The 24,192-nt window shown below is 32.4% G+C and overlaps 1 protein-coding gene across 1 annotated transcript in view; it reads left to right on the forward strand.

Moving 5' to 3' along the window:
* Window positions 1-7,452, forward strand: part of LOC129219079 (ubiquitin carboxyl-terminal hydrolase 20-like) — a gene marked incomplete at its 3' end in the record, with an annotated part of 54,793 nt that extends 47,341 nt beyond the window's left edge. The window contains exons 16-21 of the mRNA XM_054853398.1: window positions 2,253-2,358; window positions 2,862-2,943; window positions 3,031-3,139; window positions 3,216-3,315; window positions 7,215-7,283; window positions 7,373-7,452. Of these exons, the coding sequence (XP_054709373.1) occupies window positions 2,253-2,358; window positions 2,862-2,943; window positions 3,031-3,139; window positions 3,216-3,315; window positions 7,215-7,283; window positions 7,373-7,452 (546 nt within the window). The remainder of the gene's footprint in view (window positions 1-2,252; window positions 2,359-2,861; window positions 2,944-3,030; window positions 3,140-3,215; window positions 3,316-7,214; window positions 7,284-7,372) is intronic.
* Window positions 7,453-24,192: the final 16,740 nt, after the last annotated feature.

Consider the following 24,192-nt stretch of genomic DNA (forward strand, 5'->3'; position numbering starts at 1 on the left):
AACATTTTTGTTTGGTCCTGTGAGGGTTTAGATTAACCCCATATCTACTTGATGGGTCTTTGTGACTTCAAGCATCCAAAGCCAGATCCTGAGGCCAATGCTTTGACGACTAGACTCTTCATGACCTGCTATTTTGTATGACTTATATAAAACTGATTAATTTTTCCTTTTGACATTTTGTCACATCACACCTAAAATACATGTAAATATTTGCTTCAAATTTATCAAAATATAACAACATTAAAGAACAATAATTGTCAGATATCTTCATCTAAGTTGAAAAAAAATATATTGAGTTGCTACATTTCTGATGTGCCTTATCTTTAATTATATGTTTTCAGTTATTATTCTTATTTTTACAAGTTTACTAGGCTATTGTTCAGAAAAAAAAAGAAATATCTCAATGGAGTATACTTAGTTTTTGACATTAGAATGCATTTAAATTCCTTCGATATGTAATAGATTATAATTTAATCATCCTGGAGCTTAAATTATATGGGTTCCTGAGTTTTAGATAATTAAGGTGATACCAAATTCTGGAAAGTTCATTTTTCTTAAAATATTGCATTATTGTCTAAAATTGTCTTCAAGTAGTCAACTTTTAATGCTCACAGGATTTAAGAGTTTGCAACTGTGTGTTCGGAATTTTTTAACTTTGGCTTTTTATATACAGTCGACACCCATTATAAGGACCACTCATTATAAAGACCATTCCATTATAAGGACCGGTTGTAAAAGCTCCAACTTTGTCTGTATGAGTTCTATGTTAATTTACTTTCAGTGCAACGACCGTTCGGTATCATCTAATCCAATACAGCAACCTAATTCAGTGCATACTATTTCCAGTGTTTTATCCGATAAAACAAATTTTCAACTTGAAATTACCTTGATTATTGTTTATGTACAGCTGCATAGAGTGTTCAGTTCAGTGTTCAATCCAACTTTGAGAGGGGGGGGGGTGAATTACCATGCACCTTGGCACAGAAAAAAATAGAGGAAGGGGAAAAGTGAAATTTCCATATTGCTAAGAAAAAGGGGGTTGACAGATGTATTGCTAGTTTGGTTTTTGTATCACATCATTTTTTAAGAGTTTGTTTCTGCACTCAACAAAAGCGAAGATTATAAAGTGGATACCTTTACAGCTTTGCACCTTTCTAAAGCTTCATGGAATGAAGCCTCAGAAAAGACCATCAATTGCTTCATCGTACTGAATTTAGAAAAAAAATGGAATCTACTGCTGAAGTAATTGGTCAGGCAATCCAATATAAAAATTTCAATGAAGAAGATGAAATGCTGTAAAACATTTCTAAGAAAATGAAATTTGATGAAGCCTTAAACTTTGACGATTATGCTAAAATCGATTATGATTTAGAATGTGTCTATCATCTGTTAGAAGATGAACGATCTCTTGATATTGTGCACAAAAACAATTTGATGTATCATGATCAGATGAAGAAGAAATTGAGACTTAAGTTCCTACTATGAAAAATGTTTCGAATGCTGAAGGGACTTTTAAATGCTTCTTTGAAAGGCCAGAAAAAAAACTATTTATCATCAATAGCTAAAATGGAAAATTATGTTTCGCAAAAATCATGTGTGCTGAAAAAGCAAACAACTGTTTCTGATTTTATCATCAGAAAATAAATGATTTTTTAGTATTTTCCTATATTTTCTACTTTAAAATCTGTTCAATATTTTGTCATAATATATTGCACCCATAATTTTTTAAAAAATTCCTATAATAAAAAATAATTTGGGCATTTTCTAGGAATCTTTGAAAATGTGCCAATTTCATTGGAGCAATGGAACATACTTGATGCATGTGCATACTTTTTTAAATTTCACCTCTTATAATGATCACTCATTATAAAGACCTTTTTATCTAGGATGAAGATGGCCGTTATATTGAGCGGCAACCTTATTTGAATATAAGGAATCATAATATAAAGTATCAACTTTTTAAAAAGATTTCTGCATTTGGAAAAATTTAGACAGTTAATACTTTATAGTATGATACATAATGGCTCCATATATTTCAATCTATAAAAATCAACAGCCTAAGTTTAAAATTCTGGAACTAAAGTATATATATATATATATATATATATATATATATATATATATATATATATATATTTATATATATAGGTTTGAAGTTGGGATGTATACCTTGAGAAATAAGTTTGCTTTTAAAGAGTTTCTGGAAAGGCATTGCTGCTATACATTTTTAAAAATTATTTGCTTTCTTACAGCAAGGACTATTGAAATTTCATATTTCAAAACAGTGGATCAATAAATTTAATAATTTTGCTGAACCTGGACCAATCACCAATACAGATTTCTTGTGCATTCATGGAGGTAAGATATGCATTTCATCAAAAAAAAAAAAATAAATAAATAAAATGTTGATTTATTTTCACATAAGTTACATTGATTGTGCCACATTTACAATTGTTTTTTGTCTTTTGGAAACATAAGTATGTTTTGAAGTGTTTTTTCATTGGTTCTGGTAAATTTACTAGTCTAAAATTGGTGCTTTTTTATAAATTAAAAAGAACTTAGCACTCTTTTCTGCCCCTTCAGTTCTAAATTCTGTTAAAAGAAAATATTTCTTTCAATTTTTATTTAAAATATTTTGAATTCTCAAGCAGTATTTTTATCATGAAAGAATTTTAATAAATTGATATTATTACATGTTAGTACATATTCTTATAAAATTTGCTGCTTTGCTGTTTTTATGAAGTAGAATATTCTATTTCATATACTTAACTAATATCTTTCCTTTTGTTTTTGATATGTTTGAAAATGCTCTCCTCTTCTAAGTATGAGTTTTTTAAGTCTTATATTCATTATTTTAATAGGGGTACCACCTCAAAAAGCATCTTATGCGGATGAGTTGTGCACTGTTATGCCTCAAGCAGTTTGGGAATACTTACATGATACGTTAGTTTTGCTTTTATTCTGATTTTGATTACATTTTATTTTGCATAATTATTAAACTTTTCCTAACCAACAAATGATTTATTCCAGGTTTGGTGGTGGACCTCCATGCACTCATTTGTACATATGTCGTGTTTGTCAATCAGAACTAGATAGTCTCACGCAAAAAAGGAAGCAAGAACTTGAAGATTTCATAGCTGTAAGGACTTTTTTCCCCTTTTAATAACATAAATTTGAAATGTTTGCTTTTGTTTTATTCATATTCTTCCTTATAGATGAATGCTAATTTCCAGCATATGGAAACTCCCACTGTTGTGTTTGCCATCAGTATGACCTGGTTTAAGACATGGGAAAATTTTGTCTGCAAGGAAGGTGGTAAGTAGTGTATTACCTAACCTTTTTAAAAAGTACTTTTGGTTTGAATTTTTGATGTAAATCACTTGCAAAATGATGTGTCTTTAGTTTCTTATGTTCAATTTTCTTCACCATATAGTCTTATAATTATTATTAGCTTTCTAAGATTATCATGAAATACCTGAAAGTTAAAGGCTATAAATATTTAAGCTTTGGCATAGGTATTGTCAACAAGTTTTGAGAACTTTTGTCGTAGGGGAATAGTTTTTCAACCGCTCAAATATGGTTTGTTCATTTTTAAAAAATCTTGAAAACTGCTTGAAATACATAGCTCAGGTCCCCTGCTTTGTTGGGGACCCCCCCAACTCTTGAAATATAGCATTATTCATTCCTGAAAAAAATGAAAAGTGCTTGAAGAAATAAATTTCATTTTCAAGTGCTTGAAAATTTGGGAAAATGTATTTCTAATGAATGTGAGGAGAGGGGAGAGAAGGAGAAAATGTGCCAAATTCAGCTCCTTGCAACATCCTGCACCAAAAGTGAAAAAATCATAGTACTCGTCAGGGTTCCGATGGGTCCTTGAAAATCCTTTAAAGGGCTTTTTTTCAGTGATGTGTTACAAAGGGCCCTTTAAAGTGCTTAATTTTGAACAAGAATTCTTAAATATTTTTTGCAAGGTTCTTTATTTTTAATTTTTTAAGCAAGCCTTCGAAAATGAATGTTTTTCTTAATCATCTTTCTCTCTTATTTCAAAACCCATTGTTATTTCTTTTAATGAAATTTCAACAACTTACTAAGGTTACTTTGTTAATGTTTTCATTTGACTTTTTTTCCAAAATTAATTATCAAAAATGGCTTAAAAAGCTTTCCCTGTGCCCATTTTTCGCTTCATTTTGTTTTCTTTTGCAAAAGCTGAAACTCCACAAATAAGTTTTTGCTTTCATTTCTCGCCAAAATTCATTAAACAAACAGTTTCAAGCAATTGCATAAATACTCATCTTTTCTGTTGGGATTTTTACAGACCCATGTATTTTTCTCTTTCCAGTCCCTTTCCTTGTATTACATTTCTTAATACAGTAAAGCACTGTTTATACGTTTCTGAGGGGACTGTATGAAAAAAACGTATAGTAGGACTCATTAAAATGTATTCAACTCTGCAGGGACCAAATTAAAAAATGTATATTTGATTAAAACGTATAAAAGAGAAACGTATAAATAGTGCTTCACTGTATTAATTTGAACGTTTGAAACTTTAACTAACTTCAAAACTTTTAATAATATTGAGTCTTTTCTATTCTTATTCTAGTATGTTATTTTAACATTTTATCATTACACATGTATGAATATGAGAAATCAAAGTTCTTCATGCTTAGAGTTTGATTTACTTTAAAAAAATGTTTTACTAATTAAATTCTAATAATTGTTTTATGCTATTTTTCAAATTATTATCTAAATGAAAACAAACCTTAAGTTTTTTTAATGGTTTTTAAACGCCATATTGAATTGCTCTTCAAAATCGCAAAATGCTCCACAAAACCAGATGGTTCTTAAATTGTAGAACTTCAATCCTGCATCAAGCTTAAAATTTTTATTTTTGCTGTTAATATTCATTTGCCCTGTTAGCCCAATTTTTTCATTTCATTCTATTAAAATTAATATTTTTTGTATTTGTCCTTTTGCTACTGGGATCTCCAGGAACTAGGTGTAAAGCCCAATAATACAGAAACCTTGAAAATATTATGGTTTACTGAGAACACCAAAAATCACCATAGTTGGAGAAAATAGGGTGCTTTAAAGTGCTTTATTTTGATTTCCATTTTAAAGTGGGAACCCAAAACATATCGTTTGAGATGATTTTTTGTGAGTCACATGATTTACTATCTTGCTTATTATTTAATCCCAAATTCAATATTTTGGAAGTTCTTATGTTATTGCTTGCTTTTATCTTACTTCTACTATAGACTGTTAATCTGTTTAGCACACTTAAAAATTATATACTATCCCCCCCCCCTCTCTCTATTTTTTTTCCCACTCCACTTGTAATGTGAAAAAAAAATTTAACTAGAAACAGTATTTTTTTTTTTACTTAGTATAAGAGTATCTTAGAAAGTTAGACTGATTTTTTTTTTTTTTTTTTTCAGTAAAACTGTACAATCAAGTATTCAAATGTTAGAAACCGAAAATTGCAAATGAAGTGCTTTAAATAGTTTTAATTGTTATAGAGCAATTGAAAATGAGTCTTTGAGACTTCTTGAAAAGTGTTTCAATTTTATTTCTCATCAACTGTATAAACTTTGAATTGTTTTAATGGCTAGGTTGATGCTCTCTTTCGTTACCTATTTTATAAATCTCTACAGCATTTCTTGAAAATAATTTTAGGTATTTTTTGCTGTTAATAATAACATTTAATTCAATGTTGCGTTGTCAGAGTTGGGATGACCAAAAACAATTTTTGGTTTAACTAATCATCTTAATTTGCAAAAAAGTCTATAACTTTAAAAAAGATGTCGTTTGTATATTTTTTTCCTGATATTTCTTGTGTTCTAAATTTTTTTATGAGGTATCAAAATGCAGAATTTTGATCCAATTTTCAAAGTTCCAACCCCGGACCACCTAAAATTGGATTTTTTATACCTCATTTAAAGGGAGGTTCTTGATTCACTCTCCAAGGTCAACCCACACATCAAAAACATGGGAGCAGATGGCATTAAAAGGAAAAATAACTTGATTTTATGAGGAAGAGACATAAATAGTGAAAAAAAAAACACTATTGTCCTGTTTTGTCACCAACCTAAAATTTGTCCGAGCAACAAAAAGGGGCCCCATACATGTGATAGCTTAGGGACCCCTTAAGTCTATGTACGACCCTGCCCAGAGGTATTAATTTGGATTGTTAACTTAGATGACTTTGTGACCATAACAGATTTAATGTTCTCCAGTCGCCATTATGGAACAGAAAACATCTTCAACTGCTGGTATCGAACCAATAACCCTTGTGCCTTGAGTCCTGTGATTTTTCTTGCTGATTGGCATTACCTTGCAAAACCTTACCATTTGTTTAAATCCAAAGTCTTGAGAAGAAATATACATATTTTTAAACTTTTGCTTGCAAAAAGTAAATATTTATTTTGGCTTGGCTTTTTTTACATTGCTCACTGTTTAGGAAATAATAAGTAATGCAGAAAACCAATTGCAGGTGTATTGATATCAGGGCTGTTTGATTTTAGCCATGCCAAAAAAGGCCGGTCGACTTTTTTGCAGCTCTAATTGATATAGCTGCTCATTTCCAGAAAAAGCTGTAAAATAATATAAGGCTATTTTTCCCCCTGAGAGCAAAAGAACTCATACATTGTTTTCAATGCCCAATCTGGAATTTTTTTTTCTTTCTTACGATTTTTTCAAGTTTCCTTGCAAAGTGAATAAATCTTTTTGTTTATTAAAAGTTTAGTTTGGAAAAAAAAGCACTATATGTCCTATAAAAAGCTGTTGAATCATTTAAATAACTATTAATAAAAATAAACCAAGACTTAGCAGATCCTAATAAGTAATCTGGTGATGAAAAACTTGTGTTCTTTTAAACAAAGGTTGTTTCTCTTGGTTTAAAAAATTGAAAGCATTTTCTGCTTGTTAGCAATTGGGAAATTCTGCGTTTTTAAATATTTAGATTTGCGGAACAGCGCAAAAAAACTTTTTTTTATTGTGGATCTACTCCATGTATGGTCCATGGCCTTACCTATCAGGTTACCCTCTACTCCCATTCATGTGATTGCACAACTCCTTTCCCTCACTTTTAACAGGTAGCCAATACTTTAGACTAGCCTATTTTTACACCAATTTCAATATATTTGAGAATGCTTTTATTTTTTAAATGGTGTATGTTTGTTATGATGTGATTTATATTGGTTGTTAACAATTTTTAGATCCTCCTGGCCCTATTGACAACAGTTCAATTTGTTATGTGAAGAACAATCAGGCAGTTCTGAAATTAGGTATGACAAATTTTTATGAATGTTTAGAAGTAATTTTTATTTAGTAAATTTAATTTATAATGAAGATACTTTTGTTCTTGACATTTTAGGCTCTGACTATTGTTCAGTTTCCAAAGAAATGTACCAATATCTTCAAGGCATTTATGGTGGTGGACCTGACATAGCTTTACAGCCTAACTCAAATTTCATTTCTTTTTGTTCTGGCCAGTTTTCAACTGGTAGCATTGGTCATGCCAAACCTCCTCAACCTACTTCAGTCACAAACTATGTTCAAAATGCTCAAGTACATTCTAGCTCTAGAGCAAGTTTATCTAGTCATAGTCAGCCTTCACTTTCCTGTTCTGGAAAATTTCATTGTGGTAAGTGAAGCTTCATCTTTACTTTCTGTACATACAAAGGGTCCAGCGGAAAATCTCATATTTTAAGCTGTGTATCGCAAACAGTATTTAAAATTTTGGCATGTTTATAAAATGAAGGTGCTTTACAAAATAATTTACCTTTAATTTGGCTTGACTATTAGATATTTAATTGGTACCAATTTTTATGATACACCTGCTTTCACAGAAAAATCAACTGCAGTAGTTATTCCCCAATTTACAGGGAACTTGTTTTATATGATTTTTTTATATGAAAATAATCAGATTTCAAATACTGGTAAAAAATTATGTTCAATATAAGTAATCGTTTGTTACAACATGTCACTAAAGCTTTACGTGCTCTCAGATTTAAATAAAATCTTAGGGTTTAAATCAATATTAGGAGGTCTGTAAAGACTAAGCAAACAATTTTATACAATTGCTAATTACAAATTTAATTTCAAAATCCTGTTGGTCTGAGATCTTCCCTAATTCATCAACCATGGAACCAGAATTGTATCACAAAGGCTCAAATAATGAGAGAGATGCCATATCAATGGGGAAGGAAAGACTTAGTTCATTGAAGTGATCATGAATCTACTAATATTAAACATATTAATGTAATTTTTTAAGAATCTTATATTTTTTCTTCTTAGTGAAAAACCAATTGAATATATTCATTTATTACCTGGATATATTGATTATTTTAAGAATAAAGTGTAGTTTTATGCTTTTTTAAGATATTTTACTTTGATTTGCATATTTAAATTAACTTAATACTGAATTATGCACATTTTAGTGTTTTTAAATTTTTTTAGTTTTAGAGTAAAATCCAACTTTTCAATTTACAGGGTTTTGTGCAAAACCTTACTTTAGTGTAAATTAAAGGTAGGGTATATGTACAGTTTTGCTTTAACTTGTTAAACTTTTGGAATGAGTTTAGAATCTCCATCTTAACTAAAACTTTAATATGGCAGGTAAAACTGTTGAACGGTATATGAGTTCACTTTCAAAATGGAATCTATCCACTTTTGTAAAAAATGGGTTTTCTTTTTCTTTTTTTTTTTTTCCAAATCTCTAATATAAGACCTATTGACCCATGAATTTCTTTCTTCTCAAAGTGGTTTATTTCTACTGTTAAAAAATGCGTAAACATTGGTTTTACCACCTAAACAGTGTATATCCATCCCCTGATTTCTCGCCAGATCTTTTACAGCAAAGTGGAGCCTATCCCTTATTTGCCCGTACCCACTCATTCACTTTCATATCAAAAGGGCACATACCCAAATTTGAATTTGCTACTTCTAATTCAAAAGTAGTTCCCAAATAAAATAGCAGAGCGAAGCTCTGCCTGATCATTTCCAATCAAGCGTGATACCCGTCCGTATTAAGAGATCGCAGCACCTTGCTCCTTGTGTTAGTCTGTTATCAGTTTGGCAAGTGCAACCTCAAATTGCGATTACTAAATTAATGTTAAATAATTAATATTACTATTAATATGTGATTAATTAATGATTGTGATTGCTTTTGATAAAAGTTGTAATTATTTGTGATAAATAATTAATGCCTACAATGTTATTTGAACCGGCTTAGGTGGTTTCATTGTTCATACTTAGTTGGATCAAAGGTCGCTTTTTTTTTTTGCTATGAAAAGAATAAAATAAGTAGGAATAAAGTAAAGTAAAAAAAAAAAAAGAATATATTAAAAAATGTTGAATACTTTGTTTCAATCTAATAAAGTTTATTTTTGAAGAAAATGCATGTTTTTTGCAAAAGGGATTATATCCACTGTTTTATACCAAAAGGGAATATATCCAAAATAAAATTGGCAATTTATGTCTGGTAAAATTGAGGAAAAAAATCCTAGGCTTATGCCAATAGTCACTTGTTATTCAACCAAAACATTGCGAGAAATTCGAAATTCAAACAGTTAGTGTTTGTGCTTAAGATGTTTTTTACGTTTTGCCGAAAAAATAAAAAACTGGATATAATCCATTTTGAAAGTAAACTCCTCATATGTATATCAACATTTCCCAACTAGTTTTTCATGAAGCTTTGTTTACGGTTCTCCAAGAAATCAAGTCTTCATTACAGTAGTTCTTTCTAAAAGTAAAAAATACACAGTTGGTAACCTTAATGTGTAACTGTTGATCTTTAATATAATATGTCTCTTATATTAACAACTAAGTTATTTATTCATAAGTAAGCAGGGTTTTTTGTTTGGATTTTTGTAAGAGATTCTATCTAATAGAAAAGAATAAAACAATACTATTTTTCTAAGTATTGTCATGATAACACCGCTTTCAAACTGCTTTATGAAAAGAGAATTTTCTTATTAATTATTATTTTGTATATGTATGGACTATAACATTTTTGGAAGTAATAATGCATGTACATATTCAATCCTTAGAACTTAAACCTTGTCAAAAGGGTTTACAAGTATGAGAAAGTTGAGAAATTCTGCTGTGTATACATTTGTTTGTATATACAAATAAAATGTATGTTCTCACTTTTATGATTATACAGAGATTTTAAAAGATCAGCGTTTAAAAGAGATATCCTTAAATATTAAGGGAAATTAGATGCATTGATTAATATTAAATTATTGTTATTAAACTTTGAGACGACTAATATATGAATGTATCTAATATTGCCCCCTTTGCACCTAATTTTTGCATGTATAGCTGTCTTAAATGTTTACAAATGTTTCGTAATTAATTATTCTGAAATCACATACATTACTACACTTAAACTCAAACCAAAATCCCACTTGTGTTTCACTTTGTTTTTCTTACTGATAATGTGATTATTGATCAAATTGAGGATTAAGAAAGTTTTTTTTTTTTTTTGCTTCAACTTTACTGCAGATGCAATTGGAAAATTTCCTGTTCTCATCTATAATGTTATTTATGAATTATTTTAAGTTTTAAAAATCATTTAACTATTCACTAAAAGTAAAGAAAAATGTCTTTAACAATAAGGGTTTGGGTTTTTTTTTTTTTTTTAATTTTATGTAAGTTTAGAGGGAAGATTTAGTCTTGTATGTTAGGGAAGAATCAAACAAATTGTCATTGCCGTAGAATTTCTCTTGTCCGTCTTCAGCCCATTCGCTGCTCTAGCTGATCCCAAGCCTAATTTTTCATAACTTGTCGATGACTCAACTCCCATAGCACTATTGTTATTTACTTGTTAATTTTGCTTGTCAACCTTTGTGCTCTGTCATCTCTCATATTGTTTCTTTCTTTGCTGTTTATGCTGTACTACAAAGTTTTTAGTGCATACTGTTTGTTGGTTTTATAAACATTCTGTATTTGTTATAGTATCTGTTTTACATTCTGTGAGTTTTTCTGTTGTCCTAGCGCCCTTGTTTATGATTAATAAGTTTCAAAACAAGTTTATCCTCACTAACATAGTGGAAATCAATGAAGCAAGTTCCCCTAAGCTTATGACAGCATTTGATGGCCTTCAGGTGCACTTTTCCACAAATGAAAGCAGAAAAGTAAACTTCCCACAAATTTTGTCTTGTTGGCTCTATAGTTGACATATTCAGAGCACACAAAAACTATGTTGTTTCCACTTCAGCGAAATGTCACATACAGAAAATGAAAGCCTTTCAATGAGGTTATAAAACAAAATGAAATTAGTTGCAGCATTGTCCATTTCCATTTAATACTAGTGAGGCCATCCCTTGAAAATCCTTTAAAACTTATTTGTACACCAGATATAAAAACAAAAACAAAAAAATCAGTTTCACCTTAGCCATAAAAATTTTTAAAAGAATATTTGGCTTTTTGTTTATTAGAAAACTCCCTGAAAAAGTTTATATTGGTGCAATGAAAAGTTAGATGTAAAACTTTTTATTTTTTTCTGTGAAAAATTTGCAGAGAAAATGCAGCTCAGTAAGCAATGACTAAAAAGCCACACTGATGTTGCCAAATTTTAATTGGAAAATTTTATTATAATAAAAGAGTTTAACTGCACTCTGGATTCAAAACGAGAAATAATATAATCATAAGATTTTCTAATGAATATAGAAAAGTGAGAGATAAAGCAAGGGGGACATTAAGATTTCGGACATTCAGTGTTATTTGTTTTGTGAGATTATCAATGTTTGTGTTATGTCTATTGGCAACAGCTCATGTATTCAGGACTCATAGTCCTCCTATATCTCCTGTGGGGACTCCAGGTCAGTGGACTCCGGAACTCCTCTTCAGCCGTTTACAGCTCCAGATGGTCATGGGCAATCAGCAGCGAACACAAGCGCTCTAGTCAACTCAGCTCGGGAGAGATAACACACGTGCGCTCCGTCAAAGCGAGTTTGTTCCTTGAGAGCTTGTCTGCAGCTTGGTTTGCTCGACAGCAATCTTTTCACATGTTCCTTTTTACCTTTTAAATTTTTAATCTTTTAGTAGCTTTTTGCTCATTTTAATGTTCATGTAGTTTCTTTTACATCAATAAATATATATTTAAAGGATAAGCATTACACATCCTTAGTGGTCACCCGGTGAACTGTGAATAGGCAACCATATCAATGTGGAGTTAGTGTTGGTTCTACTAGGTGACTGATTTTAGTTATGCCTGCTGGTGTTTCGAGCTACCTTAGCGACTGTTTTCAGTTTTCTGGTAGAAATGGATAATTTTGAGACTGATGCTTCAATGTTGGATTACTATTTCTCAGCTGGAATTGAGGCGAGTTATTTATTTCTGTGACCGAGAGAGATCTCCCCCCCCCCCACACACACAGTTTTTGTCTTGCATTTTCATTCTGTAATATGTCTGAAAACAAACAAGCAGCTCTTAACAGCTTGCAACAGCAAATTACGCAGTTGACATTGCAGGTTGAGAAATTATCTCAAGAGAAGGGTCGCTCGCCTTACAGAAATCGGTCTAACTCCCGCAATAGAAATGACAGCAGAAACAGGCAACATACTAGGGGCAATTCAGATTTTTGCTTCTACCACAATCGTTTTGGTCAAAAAGCAAACAAATGCAGGCAACCTTGTGCATTCGCCCAAAAAGAACTAGTGAATGCTACCACTCACGATGGGACAGGTAGCGAAATGTGTTTGGTAAAAACCCCAAATCAACTCTGTTTATGATCAGAGTTTGAACACCATGTTTCTTATAGATACGGGTAGTGATGTGTCGTGCATTCCCGTCAAGGGTAATCAGAAAAATTGTCCAAATTCTTTTGAATTGTTTGCTGCAAATCATTCAAAGATAAAAACATATGGTAGAAAACTGCTGCAATTAAGTTTAGGTCTCAGACGTGCATTCAAATGGCATTTCATTATAGCAGATGTTTTTATGCCCATAATCAGAGCAGACTTTTTGACACATTTTAATTTATTGGTCGACCTAAAAGGCAAACAATTAATTGACGGTATAACCAAATTGAGTTCTCACGGTAGTTTTGACTGTAGCCAACAGACAGCAGTCAAAGTAATAGTAGAAAATTCTACTTATCATGCTATTTTAGGTAAATATCCAGATATAACTATGCCTAACCCAGAATTTAAATGTGTTAAACACTCCACAGAACATCACATAGAAACAGTTGGTCTGCCCGTGCATAGTCGCCCTAGGCAATTGCACCCTAAACTGTTAGACACAGTTAAAAAAGAATTCGAGTTCATGAATGAAATAGGTATTTGTCAACCTTCGAAATGTCCTTCGTCGTCTCCATTGCATGTTGTTAACAAAACATCTGGTGGAATACGTCACGTTGGGGATTATCGAAGGCTAAACGCAAAAAATGTCTCGGACAGGTATCCTATTCCTCATCTGCAGGATTTTTCTTCTTCATTGTATGGAAAGATAATTTTTTCTAAATTAGATATTTTTTGCGCTTATCATGCAATTCCAGTTCATGAAGAGGACATCGAAAAAACGGCAATAACTACTCTGTTTGGTCTTTTTGAATTCCCTTTCCTAAGCTTTGGGCTTTTTAACACGGCTCAGTCTTTCCAACGCTTTATTAACGAGGTTTTGAGAGACTTGGATTTTTGTTTTGCATAGCTTGATGACATCCTGGTATTTTCAAAAACAAAGGATGAGCATGTAGGACATCTGGATCAAAGTTTTCAAAGACTTAATGAGTACGGAATTCAGTTAAACACTTCAAAATGTGTCCTAGGGGTACCTGAGTTGTCATTTTTGGGTCATATACTTTCATGCCAGGGAATAAAACCTTTACCAGAGAAAGTACAGGTAGTTTTGGATTATAAGGAACCAAAAACTGTAAAGGAACTGGGCGCATTTTTGGGTCTAATAAATTTTTATCGTAGATTCATTCCCAAAGCAGCCAAAAGGCAAGCTATTTTAAATGAATACCTTAAGAATATCCCAAAAAATGCAAATAAAGAAATACAGCTCTTCAACGAAGCCAGAATTGCCTTCAATGAGTGTAAAAAACAATTAGCTGAAGTAACCTTGTTGGCTCATCCATCAAACAATGTTGAACTTGTTTTATCTATGGATGTCTCTGATTTCGCGATAGGAAGTTCTCTGAACCAAGTAATCAATGGTGGTCTTCAGCCTCTTGGTTTCTTTTCTCGAAAACCTTCTGACACAGAAAACCACTATAGTACATACGATCGGGAATTGTTGGCCATTTTTGCGGGGATAAAACATTTTCGGTACATGTTGGAGAGAAGACAGTTTTGTGTATGTACTGATCATAAGCCTCTTACTTTTGCATTTTGCAACAAATCTGAAAAACCATCACCTAAGCAAAATATTCAACTAGATTACATTGCACAATTCACAACAGATATCGGTTTTGTTAAGGGGTCTGAAAATATTGCTCTCTCTCGGTTATCAGTTTTAGATACTCCTTCTAATGTCGAGTTCTCTACTGAGCTTGAAAAGGCATGCATGTTTAATGCCTTGAGTGTCAGCCAGATAAATTTTCCTTCATCGATGGACTTTGTTGCTATCGCAGCAGAACAGAAGTTGGATACAGAGCTACAGAAACTTCTTGTTTGTACAACCCCAGAAAACAGCCTTAACCTACAGCCCATGCAACTTGGCCAGGGCAGAACTCTATATTGTGATGTGCGAGATGCAAGTATCCGTCCATACGTCCCAGGGAAGTTTTCCTGAACTTTCACTGCTTGACACACCCAGGCATTAGAGCTTCGCGTAGACTCCTGCAGAAGCTTTTCGTTTGGCCCGGGATGCACAAGGACATAGCGGAATGAACTTGTACTTGTATTCAGTGCCAGAAGTCTAAGGTGCACCGACATACAGTTAGCCCTCTGAAAAGCTTCAATCTACCTTCAGAACGGTTTAGCCGCGTCCCCGTCAACCTTGTTGGACCATTAACTCCTTCGAATGGATACTGTTACTTGTTAACGTGTGTTGATAGCTGTACCCGTTGACCAGAAGCCGTTCCTTTGATTGATATTTCTGCAGACACAGTAGCACGACAGTTCTACAAAACATGGATCTGTCGGTTTGGAGTTCCAGATTTCATCACTACTGACCAAGGTAGACAGTTCGAGTCCGAACTCTTTACGTCTCTTACAAAGTTCCTGGGAATCTACAAAATTCAGACATCTCCCTACCATCCGTCTATCAGTGGACTGATGGAAAGGTTCCACCGTTCCCTCAAGCAGTCGTTACGCTGTCACACATAGACTCATTGGGATGAGGTTCTTTCTACAGTGCTTTTGGGGCTCTGAACAGCTTACAAAGCTGACCTTGCTGCAACCGCTGCCGAAATGGTGTACGGCTCATCTTTGCGTCTTCCGGGAGAGTTTTTCCAGCGCATGGACATCAGCATAGTCCTAGACCCTACCAAGTTTGTACACAAGCTGAGAGACTGTATGTCATCCTTAAAGCTAGTGCCCACGGCAAACGCAGTCTTTTTGTGCAGAAGGACTTGTTGACGTCTACTCATGTGTTTCTTCGCATCGACTCCATAGGAAAGTCTTTAGAGCCAACTTATTCCGGTCCCCATGAAGTGCTGGCTAGACAGGAAAAGACTTTTTAGATTAAAATCAACAACAAAGAGGTAGTTGTTAGTATCAATCGGCTAAAACCTGCTTTCCTTTGAGTTCTGGATACTGTATCAATCCCATCACCTCCAGTACAACCTGAAAAATTGGCTCCGGCATCCTTGGAACTACATGCTAGTGCTCCATCAAAAACCACAGAGGAGTTTTACACCACTCGATCTGGGTGTCGTGTTCGGTTTCATAAGTATTTATGAAGCCTATCGTTGTCATGAGTACTGTGGGGACTCCAGGTCAGTGGACTCCAGAACTCCTCTTCAGCCGTTTACAGCTCCAGATGGTCATGGGCAATCAGCAGCGAACACACGCGCTCTAGTCAACTCAGCTCGGGAGAGATAACACACGAGCGCTCCGTCGAAGCGAGTTTGTTCCTTGAGAGCTTGCCTGCAGTGTGGTTCGCTCGACAGCGATCTTCTAAAATGTTCCTTTTTACCTTTTAAAGTTTTAATCTTTTAGTAGCCTTTTGCTAGTTTTAATGTTCATGTAGTTTCTTTTACAAAAATAAATATATATTTAAAGGATAAGCATTACACGTCCTTATTCTTATATTTTTACAATTTGTCAGATATTCTCCAATATTTCCGATATTGTCTCACTAACTCCTATATTTTTTTTAGTCAAATGTTAAATTTCTTCACTGCTCTGTGCACTCTTACATCTTTAATATTGGCATATGTACTAAACTTCTGTTTAATTATTTTTGTTTTTATGAAATATCAGGGTTTAAGCTGGGTTCAAAAGTTCTTTAGTATAAAAGCTAAAATTGGGGGGAAGTTTTAGCAAAATGCTAAAATGTTAAACATTTTCATATCTCTCTTAATGCCGTGATTGGTTTTTAGAACTTTGCAGTCCCCTCCTCATAATAATGCAGTTAGTGAGGGGACATAATGCCAGATAAGACCAAGTATTATTGAGTTAGACAGTAGTTTAAACATCTTAGCTAAGACTTAAAAAAGATTAAGTTGACTATCCCCATGCCTGCTTCCATTCTAGGATCATACATTTTTGGCTTTTTTAAATTATTAATTTTATGTATTTATTTATTTTTATTTATTTATTTATTTATTTATTTATTTTTTTGAGCAAAAAAAAGAAAATGCATTGTTTTATTTTTGCAATTGAGATAGTGCCGAAATGCGACCGTAGCGAAAACCCTGTGAAATATACAAAATATAGATGATTTTGCTTGCAACTTTTAACTTGTTTTCAATTATTTTTTTTCTTTTAATGAGTTTACTTTGTAATTTTAATAGTATGTCATGTTAACTTTAAGTGTACTGCTGTAAAGATTTTGAAAGTTTTTAATTTTGTCGTATATAATCTTATATGTAGTTCAAATGAACGATGGTACACTGGTGTGCAAAAATTAAGGACAAAGTCGAAAAATTAGCATATCAGCTGAACGAAGAGGCAGAGCGGACAGAAAGACCAATTAGGAGATTAAGTAAGGTGATGTACGGTAGCACATGCGCAGATATGCAGGCAGACGTAATGGGGGAGTGTCTGAGTAGTATAAAGCATGTTGTCGGTGTAAGATCAGTATTTCTGGCAAAGAGATTGCACGCCGTATAGCAGTTAAAATCACACCGAGTTGCTGCCTCAGCGAGAAATGGTGAATAATCAATCTGTTAGACGATATCTGGATGCTTTTACCCGAGGTTGAATCATTGGGAAGTTGGAGGAAGGCGGTAGTGTTACAAGTGTGGCTGCAGAGTTTGGAATTGCTCACAGCATCGTTTCATGACTTTGGAGACAATTTTAAACTACAGGAACAGCTATCCGGGGGTTCAGTAGTGGTCGTCCACAAGGAAACACTCCCGCAGATGACCGGTATATTGTCTTACAGGCCAGAAGAAACAGGCGGCAGACAGCGGGAGAAATCGCTAGACACACGACACAGGCGACTGGACGACCGATATCGCGTTTTACCGTGGCCAGAAGACTGCACGGTGGTGGTCTGTTTGCACAATGCCCTATACAGTGTGTACCTCTAACGCCTGCCCATCAGAAAAGGCGTTATCTGAGGTGCCGGGAACACCGGAATTGGAGAGACAATGAATGGGGACGAGTACTCTTTACAGATGAGAGCAGATTCAGTCTGAATAGCAATTCTCATCGCATACTCATCTGGAGAGAGCGGGGAAGCGGCAATCATCCCTCGAACATCATTGAAAGGGACAGGTATGGAGGTCGTGGTGTTCTCGTTTGGAGAGGCATCATGCTTGGTAGTCGTACAGACCTTCACATCTTCGACGCAGGTTCAGTCAACAGGACCCGTTATTGTAACGAGATTCTTCTTCCATATGTGCGTCTTTTTAAAGGTGCTATGGGTCCGCAGTTCCTTTTCATGGACGACAATGCACCATGTCATCGCACAGTAGCTGCCGAACAGCTCTTGGAGAGTGAGGATATTGAACGTATGGATTGGCCGGCACGATCTCCGGTTCTCAATCCCATCGAGCATGTATGGGATTTTCTAGGCAGACGCTTGGCAGCTCGTACCTTACCAGTCAGTGGCGTAGCTAGACCCGACTTTCGGGGGGGGTTACTTCTTTTATATATATATATATATATATATATATATATATATATATATATATATATATATATATATATATATATATATATATATATATATATATATATATATATATATATATATATATACATATATATATATATATATATATATATATATATATATATATATATATATATACATATATATATATATATATATATATATATATATATATATATATATATATATATATTATCGCTTGGAATTTTTTCCTTTTCTTCTTTTTTTTTTTCTTTCTCTTCTTTTTTTTTTTTGAGACTAACTTTTCGGGGGGGGGGGTTGTCCCCAAAACCCCCCCCTTAGCTACGCCCCTGTTACCAGTAGTAACGATTCGGGAGCTTAGATTGGTGCTGCAAGACGAATGGGCAGCAATGCCTCAACAACTCATTGACACCCTCATTCTCAGCATGGGCAGACGCTGTAAAACCTGCCTAGCAGTCGGGGGAGATCATATCCCCTACTAAAGACCAGATGTTTCTTGTTGGACACCCATCACAGGGATGTTTCGGCCTTCAGTCCCATTGCCCACCATGCTACTTTTTCAATAAAGCTTCTTTTTATCCCTCTGATTTCTCTTTTAGTAAGTGTTGCTTACATTACACATGTCCTTACGTATTGGGGATCTTACGGTATTAAATGTGTTGATTTGGAAAGCTTTTGTACAAAGTTATATTGAAAAAACTGTCTCGTCCTTAATTTTTGCACACCAGTGTAGCTCAAACGATTGTATTTGAAAATGGCTTGTATAGATTTTGGTACCAATTCAACTTTGAGTACTTCGAATGTTTCAAAGCTTGTAGCTTGCTAAATAATGTAACTATCTCGATGAAAAAAGTGTCATTTTATATGATTTTGTCTGCTTTTTGCAAATAAGTACTTATTTTGTGTGTATATGTTCCAAAAGTTTCAGGAATTGGTCTTAATCTCAGATTATTATTATTTTTTATTTTATTTTATTTATTTATTTATTTATTTATTTATTTATTTTTTGGCTCATTTTTCTCTATCTACTGTAACTTGGTTACGGTGTTACAAATTGTACAGAATAATGATAAGTCCTATGCCCCACTTTGGCTCTTCTATCACCCCCTTTCGTTTGGCAGGTTAGGTCAAATTTACCCTTTATACATGTGTTATGCACACATTAACTAAGTTATGGATAATGCCATTACAGTGAGCGCTGTGTAATTGAATCAGCCACTTTAATATGAATCAATTCATCAAAAACTAAACAAAATCCAGTTTTAACATTAAAAAATTGTTGAATATTTGAATCAAACATGCCTCTTAAATGAATCAAGCCTATGATACTGACCATTTCTCTCTCTCTCTCCTCCCCTCCCCCCTGCAAATGTGATGCATTAACACATTTTTTTTTCTATGGCTTCATTTGGTAAAATTAGCTTTGTTTTCTGTAAATAGTGAAATGAAGGGGAGGCAAAGTAATGCACACATTTTGTTATGGTTTTCTTAGGAAAAGTCCAACAAAACCAGTGAGACGGAGAGAGACATGGAGTCAACAGGACTTCTGTGCTCTCAGCTTTCTCATCGTTAGTGTTACCATTGAAGCAATGAGGTACCAATACCGAGGACTAAGGGTACATTTATGACATTAAAAAAAAAAGAATGTCCAAATTAATTATTATCTAGTTTTAGCAATCAATAAGATATACATTTTTCGAACAACATCTGTTAAAATCTGAATTTTGTAATTGCTTTTTCATCCTGTTTTGTGATAAAATCCTTTAAATAATCAGCGAATGGATATTTTGGAGTGAGTAGTATATTTCTAATAGTATCTTGTTTGACTAAAAATTTAATGAAGTTCTCTTAAATTGTGTGTAGAATTCCACATTAAAAAAAAAAAAAAACACTCACACACAATTTTGCTTAATTGAATCAAAATTGTTTTAAACAAACATGATTTATACTATAAGCGGCCGTGGGTACGAAAATGCATTTACTCTCACATCCGTTACTCTTCACATTGCTATGGCTTCATGTGTATTGATAATGACGCTGAGTTTTCTTTTTTTGTACATTGCTTTAAACATACTAGAGCCTATACTATTTTCGAAATTCCTATATATTTTTCTACCAAACTCCTATATTTTTTCTTTTTGAACTCCTATATATTTTGTTACCAAATTTCTATATATTTTTTTTCCACTTGCTATGAGCTCTGTGTACTATGATGCGGTGAAGAACTAAATGGTTCTTAGCCGTGTGTTAGTTTTTAGGTTATATATTATACAGCATATTTTGCATTGAAGTAGGAGGAGTTAAAAAAATTAGATAAAATGCTTTATTTTGCCAGTTGGTTCGGTTTTTATTCCGTTCTAAGTTGTGTGCCCGAGGTGTTTTTTAACAGCTCCGTATGAATTCCTAGCAGATGCATTAGTATTGCAGAATAATATGTGTGCCATTAATAGTTCATTTTTGTTCAATTTTGTTGGAAATGCTAATTAATGTTGCTCTTTTGTGACCAGGTGATGCATTTTAGGCTTTTTGTATTTTCAAAATTGTTCTGTTAAATACAAGACATTTCACTAAGGCTTAGCTTAAATCAAAATTTTATATTTCTGATCTTCCTTGTTTTTAGGGCTTAAAGCCTAATTGAAGACTCAAATTGAAGCTTAGAATTTTTTTTATCTGTGAGAAATCGCTAAGGGTTGGCGGTAGATTCGATTTTTCTCACAATAACGAATTGCGATAAGACCCTACTCATTAAATTTCTTACTCCATATGCCTGTTATGAAAGTTTTAATGAAATAACCTTTTTATGCTCTAGATAATTTAAGTACTTAGCATATTCTACTTAAAAGCAATTTCATTGTAAATCCTATTGTCTATTTTAGATCAAGATGTGCATAAAAGTGTTGCAGCTGTAGAAATTGAACAATCCTCAAGTGCTGAAGACAAAGGAAAAGATATTTTGGTGGGAAAATATATAAGATTTCCCAGAAACAGCAAAATGTCTAGCTATACCCAAAGTTACATTTTGAACTTGTACATACTTACAGATGTACAGTCTGCTTATTTTTTCACTATCTCCTCATTTTCTTAAAAAGTTTTTAAAATAAAGGAAAGAGTCATTTTTTAAAGATAAATTTTTCTCTTTTTTTTCCCCTTTTGGCAACTAATTGTTCAAATTTGTGATAAGCCATTTTCAATACAGAGAAGCATAATTCAATGAAATTTATGTTTTCTTTTACTAAAGCATTTTACAACTTCATAGCATCAACACAAAGCAAAAATCTAAGTTCATATATGAGTGAACCCAGTAAAATCTAATTTTACCATGAAAGTGAAATGTTGCTTTTTTTTTTCTTCTCTCTCTCTCTCCCTTTCTTCTTTTTTTGCTTCATTTTTATTTTATTTTTGATTTTCATTTTTAAATTTTAGTGTACTTTCTTATCCTAAATACTTGATTATCTTATATGGTAATATTTTTTATACATTTATACATTTTCACCAGAAGAACAAAAACTTCGTCTACAAATACTTATAGTGATCAAATGTGCTAGTTTCATGATGGTGCGCATCTTTTTTTCAGGTTTCATTTATTACATGTACTTGTGATCTTTATGTTTTGTTTTAAAATATTTTCCTGTTTAAGTTATTTGAAACTTTTACTTTTTTCCATTGGTAATTTAAATTTTATATGTTTTTTCCCATTTTTAGTTCTAACAAGTTTTTTATGTTTTTATGTTTAAATGCAATGCTAAGTGATTTTTTTTTTTTCTTATTTTTAATTTTATGTGTTTTAAGTATCTCTTATTCTTTATGGTTATATTTTGAAAAAAAGTTTTTGTGAAGCATAATTCAAAGCACTACCGTATTTCCCTGCATTTTTTATACACCAAAATGTGCCCTTATTCCATCATGCATTTTATGGGCTGAGGGTTAACTTTGTCTTCTGAGACCCAGTCTGATTCTCTGGTTAGAATTACTTTTATATATTTTACCTCTCATTTGTCATAGAAAATGACTTTACTTTATTGAAAATGTTGATAATGACATGGTTTGAGCCAGAATAATGTAAAAATTTTATGATTTTAGATGTGATGAATTTTTTGTATTTTATGGATAAATACTGTTGCAAATATTTTAATATTGCAGTTCCACCATTATTGTGTAAATTTGCTTTTACTGTAGGTACTTTGATCCTTTTTCTGTCCAATCCAAGTGTTTTTCTTGGATTCCAACTTCATGAATTACAGTTTGTTTTGTAAGTAGGGAAATACGGTATTTTACAAATGTTCTTATCCATTGAGTGTGTTTCAAAGCATCAGAAACTGAATTCAATTGCTATTTATTGCTTTAATAGTACTATTTTATTTGATACATTGCACCTGGCAAGTAAACAATAACCATGCATGACATTCATAAAAACTCCTTTTTATTTCTCACGGTAAACACTATTTCAAGCAATAACTTATTTGCTTCAAGTCTAATTTTTAATAAAAAACCTAAGTTTTGAATTAATATCATATATTCTTTCTTTCAAAAGTATCTGCACTAAAAATTCATAACTGTGATTGCTCTGTACATATTGATTGTTATACTTTAAAAACTTCTAGAGATACTTTGTGATAAACTCGGTGATTAGCACTAATTTCATAATTTCATCACTTTTTATTCTCAGTACTTAAATGTTTGCCTTTCTATAATACCACATGAAAGAATAAAGTTTCCAAAAAAAGTGAAATGTAACTTGTTTTCTATTTTACATAAATTTTGAAAACTACAATGCAGTGCTAGGGAACAACTGTTATTTTCTTAAATTTCTTTGTATGTTTAAATACAATCAAGCCTCACTATTCCACCCACCAGTAAGAACCAAAAACTGATATTCAAAATATTGCAATAGCTCAACGAATTTTGATTCTTGTATCATTGTTGTTAGTAAGATTAAGTTTGAGTAACTTAGAATTGTATTTGGAAAATAATACTATAAAATTAAGTAACAAGTATTTTCTAAAATATATACAATGCATTTATCACTTAGTTTTTATATTTTTTTTAATACTGTATTTTTTCAAACTAAAATTTTAATTTTAGAAAATTTGATGCCATTTACATATATGTGGTTTAGTTCATTAATTTTTAGGCTCTTTTTAAAAAAATGTATTTTTCATTGAAAACTAACCAAGAGATTGATGAAACAAGTCATCACTTAAAATGCATACCTTATTTTGCAATCACTCCTGTTTTATGTTTGCATGCATTTTTTTTAGTTTATTCTTTGTCAGTAATACATTAAGTTTTACTACAGAAACTTAATATAATGATGAAAATAACATTGTTTTTGGTTTGTTTATTAAAAGTTATTGATATATTCAAAATAACTGAATGTTATATAATATTGGAAACTGTTCAAAATAATAATAATAATAATAATAATAATAATAACAAATGAGTTGGGGAGACAAAAATTATGAGGTTTGATTGTATTGTGTTGCTTAAATCTTAATTATCAGCTCATATTTTTGTTGACTTATTTAAGATACAACCCTTTAAAGCTTCAGTTAACTTGTGACTTGACTAATATAATTTGTAATGATAATTTTAATGATTTCTTACAGTTCAATGTTTGTCAATAATACTTCTATTAGAGTATTGGACACTTATATTTATTAAAGAGTATTTCACAAGAGCACAAGAAAAATTTTATAGCAATAAACAAGCAATCCAGATTTTATATTTATCTTTGTATATCAAAGAACTGTTTTTAGGTGAAAAAGTGCAATAGTAGCGAAATATGTCAAAGATGCTGTGTATATTCACCAGGGCCTGATTTACGAAAGGGCATTTAAGGCACACGCAAAGGCTCTCAGAAGAAGGCTCCTAAATTATCTTTTTTTTTTAAAGAATGACAAGAAGGTTCATCCTGAACAAAGCAAGCTTACTTTTCTAGGTACCAAAATTGAATTGTAATACTATCGTTGTCA

The sequence above is a fragment of the Uloborus diversus genome, chromosome 3, assembly GCF_026930045.1.
Source record: "Uloborus diversus isolate 005 chromosome 3, Udiv.v.3.1, whole genome shotgun sequence".
NCBI classification, from domain to species: Eukaryota; Metazoa; Arthropoda; class Arachnida; order Araneae; family Uloboridae; genus Uloborus; species Uloborus diversus.